Source organism: Nuphar pumila, chromosome 7 (genome assembly GCF_984573655.1).
Source record: "Nuphar pumila chromosome 7, dmNupPumi1.hap1.1, whole genome shotgun sequence".
Classification (NCBI taxonomy): Eukaryota; Viridiplantae; Streptophyta; class Magnoliopsida; order Nymphaeales; family Nymphaeaceae; genus Nuphar; species Nuphar pumila.
This window is the reverse complement of record NC_143255.1, coordinates 68892944-68906428: the sequence shown is the minus strand read 5'-3', so window position 1 is coordinate 68906428 and position 13485 is coordinate 68892944. Positions and strand designations below refer to the sequence as shown.

Sequence of the window (13485 nt, the reverse complement as noted above, 5' to 3'; positions counted from 1 at the left end):
ATCTTAAGGATAACCACGACCCCAAAATCCATTTGTGACTGAGGTCATTATGGACTCTATCAGGTCCAAAGTAAAATACGTGTCACTCAAGGCTGTACCATCACTGTCATTCCACAGTGAGCATAATTCTTGAAGGGGTCTGCCAGTCTTACAATTACTTGGATAGATATTTGCATGCTATTTAGGCAGCCCGTGCCTCAGCACTACGGGAGTATGTACCCGACCCCATTCAGTCCGCCCCAACACAGTCTAAATAGATCGGCTACTCAGCGTATTTTTACGTAACGAGTCCAAACCTGGTTAAGGTGAAACCAATACTCTGGCTCAGCGGCCCTTACGAGCAAGGTGCCCTTGGCGGCACTGGGATACAAGCCGTTCTGGCATCGTTCCATCCACGGACATTATTATGCTGTTTAACTGGTTCCGACAACTCTTCTACCAACCATTTCGTCAACACCTCCCCTGCTTTATCGGCAGCGGTGCGACGAATCCTTCTACATTGTAGAAGGCATTCTATGAACTAGGTAGCACTCTACTGTATGACAGAGTATCCTGCTACGTTCTTTCTGAGCCATTCTTGGCTTCTTCAGAAATTTCAGCAGCACTTCCTCTCTTTAACGGAGAAAGCGTGCATTTTTTTATCCATTTCAGCGGCATCTTCCCTCTTTGGCCGGAAATCGCTACGCTTAACTCGAGAAATGGATGTGCGCTGTTGTGCGTACTTTGCATCCATCAAGGTTGCAAGAACCTTAGGCCATAGATAGGCTATACGTAATTGACTGAGTCTTTACGTAAAGAGCATTTTGCCAAAAAGCGAAGCCTTTCCAATAGGGGCTTCATTCGTCAAGCAGAATCTTGAACGAGGAGCGGTAAAGGAATCACATTGGCGATTTGGAGTTGATCTCCATTTGAACGCTCATTTACGCGCCATATATATTGTATAAGCAGAAGTCTGTGCTTTATACAGCGGCGGTGTAAGGAAATGCATACACTATTGTTCAGGGTGTGTAACTGAACAAAATATTCTACATATATATTTGAAGAAAGCAGGAGCCTTGGTGTCATTCAACACGACGGCGTAAGTAAATGCATAATCGGAACTGCAGTAATCGGAAATTGCAGAAAGCATGAGCCTCGGCATTATACGACGCGACGACAAAGGTAAATTACATAGCTTGTGCGATATAGGACGTGTTTGCAGAATCAGCAGATATACACCTAGATCTGCATCCAACGATAGTTACGAGGCAAGTGGGTGAACACTGAAGTGTTCTGAAGGGCTCAACCAAGAACTAAGGCGAGATACCATTTTAAAAATGCATATACTGCATATTTGAACATATATATCCGACAATAGTTACGAGGCGAGCAAGTGAACACCGAAGTGTCCAAAGGGGGCTCATCCAAGAACTAAAACAAGATACTACTTCAGAAAGTATATGCTATATACAAACAATCAAATACTTGAGAGAGATGGATCAACAAAGCGAACTTACTTCAATTGAGGAAGAAACGACTTCGGTTGCTTCGAACGAGGCTCAACTTCGAAAAGGATCAACTTCAGACTTCGAACGAAAAAGGACTTGGACTTTGACTTTGAACCAAACCAGGTTCAAGTCAAGTCAACTGGGTTTGATCTAGGTCAGGTGGGTTCAGACCTAGGTCAGGTGGGTTAGGACCAGGTCAGGCAGGCTAAGACCAGATCAGGCAGGCTCAGGCTAAGTCAGGCAGGCTCAGACCAAGTGGGCTAGGTAGAGGAGTTTCTAGAGAGAGAAAGAGGAAGAGGAGAGAGAGGGGTTGGCGATTTTCTAAAGGAGGGGGCTCCTCTATTTATAGGGGAGGTTGCTTAGGGGCTAAGTAACCCCATTTACCTAAATGCCCTTGGCTTTTCTGAGAATTCCTTCCATGGAAGGTGCTGGAACATGCTGGAAGGCTCTGGAAGGTGCTGAAAGGTGCTGGAACATTCTAGAATATTCTAGAATGTTTTTCTGAGAAATATTTTTGTGGGTCCCACCAATATTTCTGTGGGTCCCGCAAAAATTTTGAGTTTTCGGCGATTTTTTTTGAAAAAATCTGAGTACGTCATTCTCTTCGTATTGACGTAATTAAGAAAGTTGGCTCGAGGAAATCCTTTGATTTTGTTCAGGTAGGAAGTTATGGCTTCTAGAGTGTTTGAGCATATATTCGCGAATCAACGAATATCCTAAGTATAACTAGCTCGCAGGAATTGATTTGTTTCGCATTATGAGAAAAAATGTTATTTTTGCTAGTAAATACCTCATGAATTTTATTCAGATATTTTCTGAAAAATTGTGGGTCTTACAATCTGGGTTGATTAAAATATTTTCTGGAAATTGAAGTAGCTAGAGTACTATCAATAATCTTCCTAAGCCAAAAAAATATTTTCTTGATTTATTATCTGATGTAGGACTCATGGGTGCAAAGTTGATTGATTTTTCAATGGATCAAAAGTTGAAGTTAAATGTACAAGATAAAGAACTCATTCAAGAGCCTACTCGTTACAAGAGATTAGTAAGATGCCTAATATATCTGATAGTGACTCGATCAGATATTGTCTACTCAGTTCACATATTGAGTTAATTTATGCAAGAGCCTAGAGTGCCACATTACAATGTTGTTCGAGTTTAAAGGTACTTAAAATCATCTTCCGATCATAGAATCTTGTTGCCTGCTAAAAGTGAACTTAAATTGTATGTCTACTATGACTCAGATTGGACTAGTTGCCCAATGACTTGAAGATCCATAACTGGTTACCTCACTATATTAGGCACCAGTCTCATTTTATGGAAAGTAAGAAACAAGTCACAATTTCAAGATCCTCTGCTGAAGCGAAATACCGATCTATGGCAGCAACAACATGTGAGTTAGTTTGGTTGAAAGCACTTCTAGCTGATTTTGAAATTATCCAAAAAAGCCCAATGATATTATATTGTGACAATCAATCTACTATCTATATTGCAGCAAACTCGGTATTTCATGAGCGAACCAAATATATGAAACTTGATTATCATCTTGTTAGTGAAAAATTGCAATCAGGGGTCATATGCACTAAATATGTTGCTACAAAATTACAACTTGCAGACATCCTCACAAAGGCCCTTGAACGAGATTAGTTTAAAATTCTCATAAGCAAGCTGAGAATCACAGATCTACACTCTCCAGCTTGAGGAGGAGTGTCAAGTGATATGGTTTGATACAGATCACGCATGATTTGAATCATGCATGATATCTGATAAAAGATAAGATCTCCCACATAATATCATGCATCATCACATAGTTTAACAATCTTGCCTCATTTGGCAGGATCGTATGCTTTGTTGTAACTGTTGATATCTATCATTATTATCAAGGGATCGGCCAAGAGTCAGCTCTATAAATGTACATCTCATATTCAAATAAAAGTGAATTAATTTTATGCAAACCAACTTTTTTATTTTTTACCACCCGACAAACCTTCCATGATTGTATGTCTCCATGGTTTTTGCATCTCTGAATGTCTGTTTGCTGGCACGAAAACCCTCTTGAGACCATCCTCAGATCTGATCTTAAGGGGATTCAATCCTTCCATGGAAAAAGATATGTTGACCCCAACCATATCTAATCAAGATCTAGTATTTGTTGTGTGCCCACCATCCCCTCCTTTAGTGTTCTTTGCACTTTGAGAACTTTCTCCGGGATCCCAAGGACGAGATCTCAGAACACCATCGTTGGAAACATGTTGGACCTCAGAGGAAGACGCCATTGATCAGCTACTTCTCTCCATGTTTAGGTGACTTGTTGAATTTTACCGGCAAGTGAGGAACCTTATACAGGGTTTGGCTTCATAAATTTGCTCAGACAATTTATTAGTACCAGGTTATAGGTCTCTGAATGGATATTGATATTTAGAGATAGACAGAAGATACTAGCATCTGATAGTCCTTGAACTTATTGAGCCATTAGTCAATGGAGCGAGAAACCCGTTTTACATTGCATGAGAAACCTACTTACTTTATATGAAAAACCAAATTTGGGACATGTTTCTCATACGTTTCTTTTATACTTCCCATAAATAAGACTTTTTTAACTAAAACATTGATATACACGTATTATTCAAAAAAATTAATTACATATTTAGAAAAACTTGATTTTATACATATTTTTAATATTAAGAAGAATGTAATGTATTGGATGAAATAGGTAAATCCCAAAATCTATTGTAATTGCATTATTTTTTCCTTGTTTCTTGATTCTATCTAAAGCTATATTGCATTTAAATATTTTATTTACGATATTTACTATTTTATTAAAAGTAAGCTGACTATGCATGCACTTGTTTATATAACCAACTTTATGATTAATTAGTTTTATAATTGTAGTCAATGTAGTCATATATTAAAAAAAAAATTATTAATTCTTCCAAGTTATCATAATATTAGTAAAAAAGTAAAACTTTGTGTAAATTTAAAATACTCTTTATGCATACTATTAGTATTTGTACTCTCTCTCTCTCTCTCTCTCTCTCTCTCTCTCTCTCTCTCTCTCTCTCTCTATATATATATATATATATATATATATATATATATAGAGAGAGAGAGAGAGAGAGAGAGAGTAGAGCGTAGCTGCTTAATGCATAGCTTCTTAAGCTCAACTTAATCATGCTGGCCGTTTATCACGGGCGTTGATGGATGGTCAGTGCACAAAAAAAATGAAATTGCATCAAAAAATGCCAAACAGAGCTTTAGTGGCGCACTTAGAGCACTGCTAAAGCCCCAGTTTGTATGTTTGGACACTTTTTGAGTGTTTTTGATGCTCTCTCTCTCTCTCTCTCTCTCTCTCTCTCTCTCTATATATATATATATATATATATATATATATATATATATATATATATATATATATCAAAAGTGCATGAAAGCAGTTTAGTGGATTAAACAAGAGTAGACTGAACCAATAAGTTGCGGCAAGTCTCTAATAAGAACCAAACATGATTGAAAGAACCTAATTCCTTTATTTTTTCTTCCCTCATTTATTTAGAACTGACATTGTGAGTGATAAATAACCTATAGATGAATAGGCATGGAATGACAGAACAGAAAAAATCCAGGAAAAAATTGCAAATGAGAAAGCAAGAGATGACAGGAAAGCATACAGCGCGATATAGTTTGAAAGCAGAGGATCAAAATTATGAGAACCGGCTGGACTAAAATAACTGAAGAAAAAAAAAGAATAAAAGGTGTAAAATTGTTTTTTAATATCATCAATCTTTGTTTAGTTATGGTTAAGTTGATGAGGTTGGTCTCTCGAGCCCCTTTTCACATAGAAGAATCCAGCCCTCGTCTCCAATTCTTTTCCTTCGGTAGAGGCCCCACAACTAGTTGGAATTTATCGAGTCCGAGTATTGTCCATAAGTTTGTGATATTTCAAGAGTTAATGGTCCGAGGCAAATGTTCGGACGTGACTCCTCCGGAGGAAAGCAAGCCCATTCATTTATTTGGGTGCTGGGGGATGGTCGACTAACTGAGCTAGGTAAGCTTGCAAATTAAAGACCACAATCGGCACTCCCCATTCAAGTCCTCAAAGTATTATTTGTTGGGGATGACAAAACCACGTAGATACATCGTCAGCCACACACAAATATATCGGGAAGCATCCGGCGTGTGAAGATGCTACGTACGTAGGAATTCATCAGCCATATGAAGCTCAAAAACAACAAAAGTTCACCAATCTCTCATCGTTGCCTCCCCAAAATTTTGTCTATAAAGAAGAGGTTCGGGTCACAAAAATTTTCTCATCTCCAGGCAACATGGCCATGAGATCTGTCGTGCCCCTTTCTTCTTCATCTTCTTGCGGCCTCTACTCGCCTTGTTCAACAGTCTCTAATAACAAAACGACCAACGGCTTCAGGTACCGTAAGACACAGGGACGAGTTTTTGCTCGATCTGGAGACAAGGACTCTAACCCCAAGAGCTCAAAGTCAGAGCAATCCTTGTTTGGGAGCTTAACAGAAGCCCTTGATTTTTCCCAAGTGCGCTCTGAGGAAGATGCCGTCCTTTTAGAGGAAGCGAGGGAGGCCACAAGATCTGGTGGACGGATGAGCAGAGAACAGGTGAGTGAGAGAGCAACTGATCACGTCAGTGATGGGTTGCAAAGTACTCTGGCTATATCATTGTACATGCAGCCATTTTCTATATTGTAAAATCGCTACGTGCAGAGTGATTTTGTGTTTTTGTACGGGATCACGGAGTAGATCCAGTGATCGGGTTCTAAGTACTTTACAAACTAGTTTTTATTTTCAATTAACAATAATTTTTTTTTTTTTTGTGAAGTACTCGGACACGATCATTGGATCTGCTCGGCATGCTACGCGTTCATTACTTTTAAGTTCTCGTCATCTGTTTCCGCTGATAGTTCATTCGTTTGGCCAAAGGAATTAAGAGATCTGGTCCTATTGAATATCACCAGAATATGGTGATATTGGATGTCGAACATACACATTTCTCCACTTGTGGTCCCCACTGACAGGTGGAGAAGTATCTGGTAAGAGCCAGGTAGGGATGGCAGTGGGGCGGGGCGGTGCCGGGGACAAGGTCTCCACCCCCGCCCCGCCTCAAAATTTTATCCTCCACCCCCGCCCCGCCCCGCCTCAGCGGCGGGGATGGATTTTATCCTCCACCCCCACCTTCATCCCCGTTTCATGTCCTCTATCCCCGGTTCAAACGAGGATGAGGCGGGGCGGGGCGGGGATATTGCGGGGAAAAGTGGTCGGGGCGGGGATCGTGGCGGGGACGGGGCGGGGAAAAGTGCTCGTCCATCCCCGTCTCCACCCCCGGACAGGGATGGATTTTAACCTTCATCCCCGCCTCCATCCCCGTTTCATACCCTTCATCCCCGATCCAAACGGGGCGAGGCGGGGCAGGGCCCCGCTTTCTCCCGGTCCACTGCCATCCCTAGAGCCAGGCACCTTTTGTTCAGTAGGGATTTTTTTTTTAATAACTTGAATCGGCTATTTTTCAATCAATGTAAAAAAATACTTAATTCTTTTTTTAAATATTATTTTAATGGCTTCGACATGTGTCATGTTCGGTTTGACACAAAATATTTTTTAATCACTTTTTAGCCGATTCAGAAAGATTCACTTGAGAATATGTATGAATAGTTTCAAGGCCGATACCGATACTGACAACATTGACTCAACCTGAAACAAGCCCCAGTCATGGATGCAGACGACAACCATCTATATACTGCAGTCATAAATATTGCTAAGATTTTTAAAATTTGTATGATATTATTGTGCACTATTCACGTCATAAAAACCTTACTAATTTCACAAGATCTTCAAAATCTTGTTTATTTTTAAAATATGTTGACAACATAATTGTACATGTTTGTTTTATTTATTTCTATTTTTAATATATATATATATATATATATATATATATATATATATATATATATATATATATATATATATATATATATATATATATATATATGGTTGAGGTTTGCCATGGTCGTTTATAGGTGCAAACTACCTAACAAATGTGGCGGAATCCCCTTGTTTGGGTTTTTTCACATTTAACACCATAGATGTGATATTTAGGTTTTGTTTAATGGGAACAATATTTTGGATCACCAGAATGCAACCTTGACATAGGTTTTCTTGGCAATCCAAAAATCAATGGCTATGAATTCATCAATTCTTTTCAACTAACAGAAACATGCTTTTTGTCAAAAAATATGATCCAAGAGTTAATTCTTGATAAATCGAGCATGTTGAACACATCTATGAGGTTAGATTGTCCCAAAATAACTGGCATAGTGAGATTCAAATTAGATTGTAGGTACAATTATTTGTACCAAATATAAACCCCCTTTATATATATATGTGTGTGTGTGTGTGTGTGAAAACATATTAAATGTGCACGGTGCTAAATGAAACATGATATTGGATTTTCAAAGTTTTTTCAAATGTGATCTATATGTTTGTTTTTATAGGGTTAAATTCTTATAGCATTTGATTTCAATGCATTGATAGGTTTTTATAAGATTTCAAAAATCAACGGCCTACAATTTTCATAAATTTTTGAGACTCCAAATACATTTTTTTTTATCTAAAATCTATGATCCTATTGTTGATTTCTAGTAAATCAATCATGCTCAACACATTTGTATGGTCAGGATTTCAAAAAAATACTGAAAATCCAATAGCATGTTTCATTTAGCAGGTCCAATGATGTTACTGTGTCGAACAGACTCGCGGTCACCCGCCGTGCGTATGCTTATACATACAGCAGTCACAACCGCAGCTAAAGACCTTGCCCATGTCTGATGAAGGGGCGTCTGATGATATATATATATATATATATATATATATATATATATATATATATATATATATATATATATATATGTATATATATATATAGAGAGAGAGAGAGAGAGAGAGAGATGGAAGTAACGTTGAAGGACAGGCACACAGCTGATTGCGCATGCTATCAACAGAGCACATTTTTTTGGTTTTTTTTACATTAGCGATGGTGCAATCAGATGCGCTGGGTGTGTCCGACCATGTTCGACGTGCGTTTGATGCTATGCTCTCTCTATATATATATATGAGAAAATATTTGCTACTAATGAAGGTAAGGAACTAAGCAGCTAGAAATCATAAGTGCAAGTTGTATTTGCTCAATCTAACCACATAGATGTGTTCTGCATGGTTTGTTTGCTAAGAATAAAACCTTCGATCATGTTTTTCTGATGTAAAAATGTGATCTTTTGAGTTATAAAAATTTGGCACATTGTGGGCCATTGATTTGTATACCCCTTTAAAAACCCAATTACTTGTCATGATCACATTATTCAAAATAAGTTCGCTTAAACAAACCAAGTAGATCACATCTATAAGCTTTGATCTACAAAAAAAATTAAGAAAAGAGTGGTTTCTACTCATTAGTTTATTACCTTCATTAGTTGCCAATATTTATCCAGTGAGTGTGTGTGTGTGTGTGTGTGTGCGTGTGTGTGTGTGTGTGTGGAGAGAGAGAGACACTAGAATATGAGAACTAATGTGTGAACTGCAATTTTTATGAATTTTTTATTCTTTACTCTTGAATTACCTTCATGAATTTTTTATTCTCCTCTCTCTCTCTCTATATATATATATATATGATTTTTTTAAACATATATATATATAGTGAGAGAGAGAGAGAGACATATATAGTGTGTGTGTGTGAGTGGTAGGTGCTCAACCCGAGCTCAAGCGCGTTGACCATCCTTAATTTGCGCGTGTGATGGACGACATGCAAAAACACAAAAAAATACTCAAAATGCATAAAAAAAATCCTTTAGCAGTGCTTCGAAATGATGCTAAAAGCAAAAAGAATTTTACATGTATCCTTGTTGGGCTTTTAGTGGCATTTTGAAGTGTCTTTCAAGGTCCAAGCAGAACTGGGACCTTTATGACACTTTCTTAATAAAATAAGTGTGTTTTTGTACTTTTTTTTGCTCATTTTTGCACACTGACAATCCATATGTGCGCACAATATCAGCATGATTAAGCTTGGGATGAGTACCTACCAATCACTATATATATATATATATATATATATATATATATATATATATATATATATATATATAGTGATTGGTTGGTGCTCAATCCGCAGGTGCTCATCCCAAGCTTAAGCACATTAGCCATTCATCGTGCACGTGATGGAATGTCAATGCACAAAAAAAAAAAATCATGCAAAAAATGCCTTTTAAAGGTGCTTTCAAAGCATCACTAAAAGTACAAAAATAAAATATAGTGTCCTTGCTTAGCTTTTAGGGGCGTTTTGAAGCGCCACTAAAGGTAATAAACTTAAAAAGCATGTTTTTGTGCTTTTTTGTTCATTTTTGTGCATTGATCATCTATCATGCGTGCACCGTGGACAGTCACCGTGATTGAGTGCAGGTTGAGCAGCTACCAATCTCTCTCTCTCTCTCTCTCTCTCTATATATATATATATATATATATATATATATATATATAAGCGCTTTGAAGGGCTGCTAAAGGTACGAGCGAAAATCTGATCTTTAGTAAGATGCATTCTCTTATTTCACTATGTTGATTAATGGTCCATGTGGGTGGCAGTACGGAGCACTAAGGAGAAAGATCGGGGGAACCTACCGGGATTTTTTTAAGTCGTACATCGATGGTAAGTTGACGCTGGCAAGTTTTTTGTTTTTTCCTCGTTGCAAGTGGAGAACAGATCTGGTCAAGGGTACTGTTAGGTGTTCTCATTCATGACATAAACAGGAATCCAATCATTATTCTTAGCCACACATCTGTCATGCTCTAGATGTTGTTCATCTGGAGCTTGAACGGCTTTGAAAAAAGTTGTGGAGCCCATTTAGTAAATAAGCAATCCAACCATGGTGGTTGGGCACTGTGCATGGCATGGATGAATGACATTATCTCGACTTGATGATGGTTGTGACTTGTAAAACTACCGGCTCTTTGTAGATAATTTGTTAATAGTGTAAATTACAATAAACAGACAAACTCATAGGCATGCTGAGGGATTCGAATCCGCGACCCCTAAGTTATGATCATACAACCTAACCACCAATCTATCTCATTCTACCACCAAGATCACTTGTTAGGGCATACATTCAACTTTATCACTTCTTACGTTCACTGTTGCAATTTCTTATTTTTGTCCAAAGCCATCTTTTAGGTATTAGATTTATATCATTAATAGGGCATATAATTAGTTGTTTTATGATTAAAGGTGAAAAGGATAATTTTTTTCACTTTAACAGGTATTTGAAATGCATTAAGAAATTATGATTTTGAACAAGTACATAAATAAGCTATGTATAAATATCATTATTTGAAAATATCACGATTTTATTGCAATACTTTCAAAGACAATATAATGCTGGAAAAAAAAATACTCTCTTCTGAAAATGTTGCCTATTTTCTAGTCTGTTTTTTTTTTTTAATATTGTGATAAAAACACATTTTTAATGTTTTTCATATTAACAGCTGCACACACACATACTTTCGTGTATGCCAATAATTTCCTGATATTTTTCTTGGGAAAATTTTACTTACAATGTCGTGAAAGTTTGCTCGTCAATAATTTTCTAATCAGGGAATTGGTGACAAGCATGGCCAATCATTTGTAATTTTTCCTTGAACATGTTTGAAAAGTTAGAAAGTGATCCATTTTCATGCAAGAATGAATACTTTCGCATATAGGATCCTTTGTCCTAAGTCAATGAGAAAATAGATCCCAGTTAAGGGACTAACGTGGGCTTTGAAGTCACACCTCTCCCATGTGACTCCAATGCCGATGAAAGTTTTTTCACTGAAAATCTCTCTCTCTGTCTCTCTGTCTCTCTCACTCTGCATGTGAGCACATTGGATGTGAAAATTACCAAACTCAACTTATCTGAACCTATGTCAAATCGATTTATACGGATACAATACTGATGAAATATTGACCCACACTCAAGTACCATTTAGCTCTTCAACTATATATAAATTTGGATTTTATCTTAAAAGTAACATATAGGTGCCAAATGTACGTTAAATTTATGCTTAGCCACGTTAATTTTCAAATATTAAAGATAGACACTTATCTTTTTAGGAAATTGTGCATATGACTGCTTGAGTTACTTTTTATATCACTTAACTCTAGTGAACTTTTTAAAATGAAACTCTTAACTTCACCTTTATTTCAATTATTGAATTTCACTTGTAGCACCTTATTTTTGTAGCTATGGTTAAGGGCAAATAATAAATTTCTTGTGGTAAAAGTGGCACGAGCAGTTTCTCAAAACGGTAAGTCATTTTATCTCAAGTATTTAAAAACTGAGGCAGCTCAACATAAATTCACCATACAGTAGGCGTCTAAATGTATATAGATTATCCTCTTAAATTATAACCGAGGATGTTATTGAATCCAAACTATTGGATAAAAAAAAATCAAATCCAATTTGAAAATGTTTTTGGATCTTTATAGATCCCACTTATTGTAGCACAAGACAAACATGCCAAACCAAAACATTTCATAATACGATACAAAAACAAACATATGAAACTAATTCATCACATTCTAAATAATGTGTTTAATTTCACATGTATTTTATTTTCATGTGTGAAAATAACTTCCGTTTCCCCAAACGCACCTTATGTATAGTAATAAATAGTATTGTTTCTTCCCTGTGATATTGAGCCCCTAAAGTCATGATGATGATGTAATTTGTTTACATACATACACACATACTTTTGTTATGATGGCAGTGGATGGGCAATACGTTGAGGAGGGCTGGGTTGACAAGTCGTGCAAGATATGCAAGAAGGACACAAGAGGGGAGGCCAGGCAAGTAGACAACCTTGGAAGATACGTTCATGTTGCTTGCCTACAACAGTCGTCCAAGAAAACTAATTTCTTTTCCAGGCTGTTTTCTCGATGAAGGAACGATCCATTCAAACATGGATTCTGCAACATCTTATTGATGTAGTCAGTACGAATATATAGAAAATAGGAAATTCATATTTAGTTGAAATAAATTTCTTTTCCACCATATTATACAACAAAAGTGGCGCTAATTTGTTGGCAAAGGTAGCCAGGCGTCACCTTGTCTGGCAGGAGCAGTTAGTGCACGTCACCGTGTGTTGGGACGTTGCAAGTTTGAACCCCAAATGGTATTGTTGTATAACTGGTAGGGGTATGCCTAACCCCAGCTTTCTCTGTCGAAAAAAAAAGGTAGCCAGGCGTCTCATTATTCGGGTTTTAAGGAATTAGCGGTGGTCCTCTAGATTAAAACAAATTGGACGCAGCAGGCACGATGCTTATTCATGGATAGCCTGTCCACTGTTATGGCCCATATATATATATATAAAGAGAGAGAGAGAAACAAGATCGGCCTCTGTATGTTGCCTGTCTGCAAGTTCCTCATCCTGAACTCTCGAAGCAGGTTATATGTTCCTTCCCCCCCCCCCGAACAGGGCATCTCATGCTCGGGGGTCCCAAAAAGCACCACGTATTTAAGCTTGTGCATCTCGTATCCCCATGTTTGTCAGCATTAATTAGCATTGGAGTTTGATGTGATTGCAAAGACTTAAGTACCCTCTCCTCCATTGGTGCCAAAAAAAATAACGATTCTAGAAAAGGAGTGATTGTAAAGACTTAAGTGCCCCGAAGATGATTATTTAAGACCCAGTCTCTACACTGCAGGATTATTCGAGAAAAAAATTTCTCATGGAGGAGGCCATGAATATCAACCCTCTCACTCTCTCTCTCCCTTCTCTTTCTGCTTTTGTGCACATCCAGCAGAAGAACCTATATTGCTCTATCAAACACCGACTGACCTGCACATTGACTGTTGTGGAGCCTGATTCAGAGTTTTTACCCTTACAGGAAGAGGGTTTGGGGGCTCCTCCCAGCGTGAGTAGCATCATTCAACTAAATAAGTTGTGGATCCTGATTC

At 37.6% G+C, this 13485-nt stretch overlaps 1 protein-coding gene across 1 annotated transcript; it reads left to right on the top strand.

Annotated features, from left to right (window-relative positions):
• The first annotated feature begins 5753 nt into the window (after positions 1 to 5753).
• Positions 5754 to 12579, top strand: LOC149832379 (uncharacterized). Its single transcript, XM_090014480.1, has 3 exons — positions 5754 to 6109; positions 10136 to 10199; positions 12296 to 12579. The coding sequence occupies exons 1-3, from the start codon at positions 5807 to 5809 to the stop codon at positions 12466 to 12468; spliced, it is 540 nt and encodes a 179-aa protein (XP_089870606.1). The 5' UTR covers positions 5754 to 5806; the 3' UTR covers positions 12469 to 12579.
• The last annotated feature ends 906 nt before the right edge of the window (positions 12580 to 13485 follow it).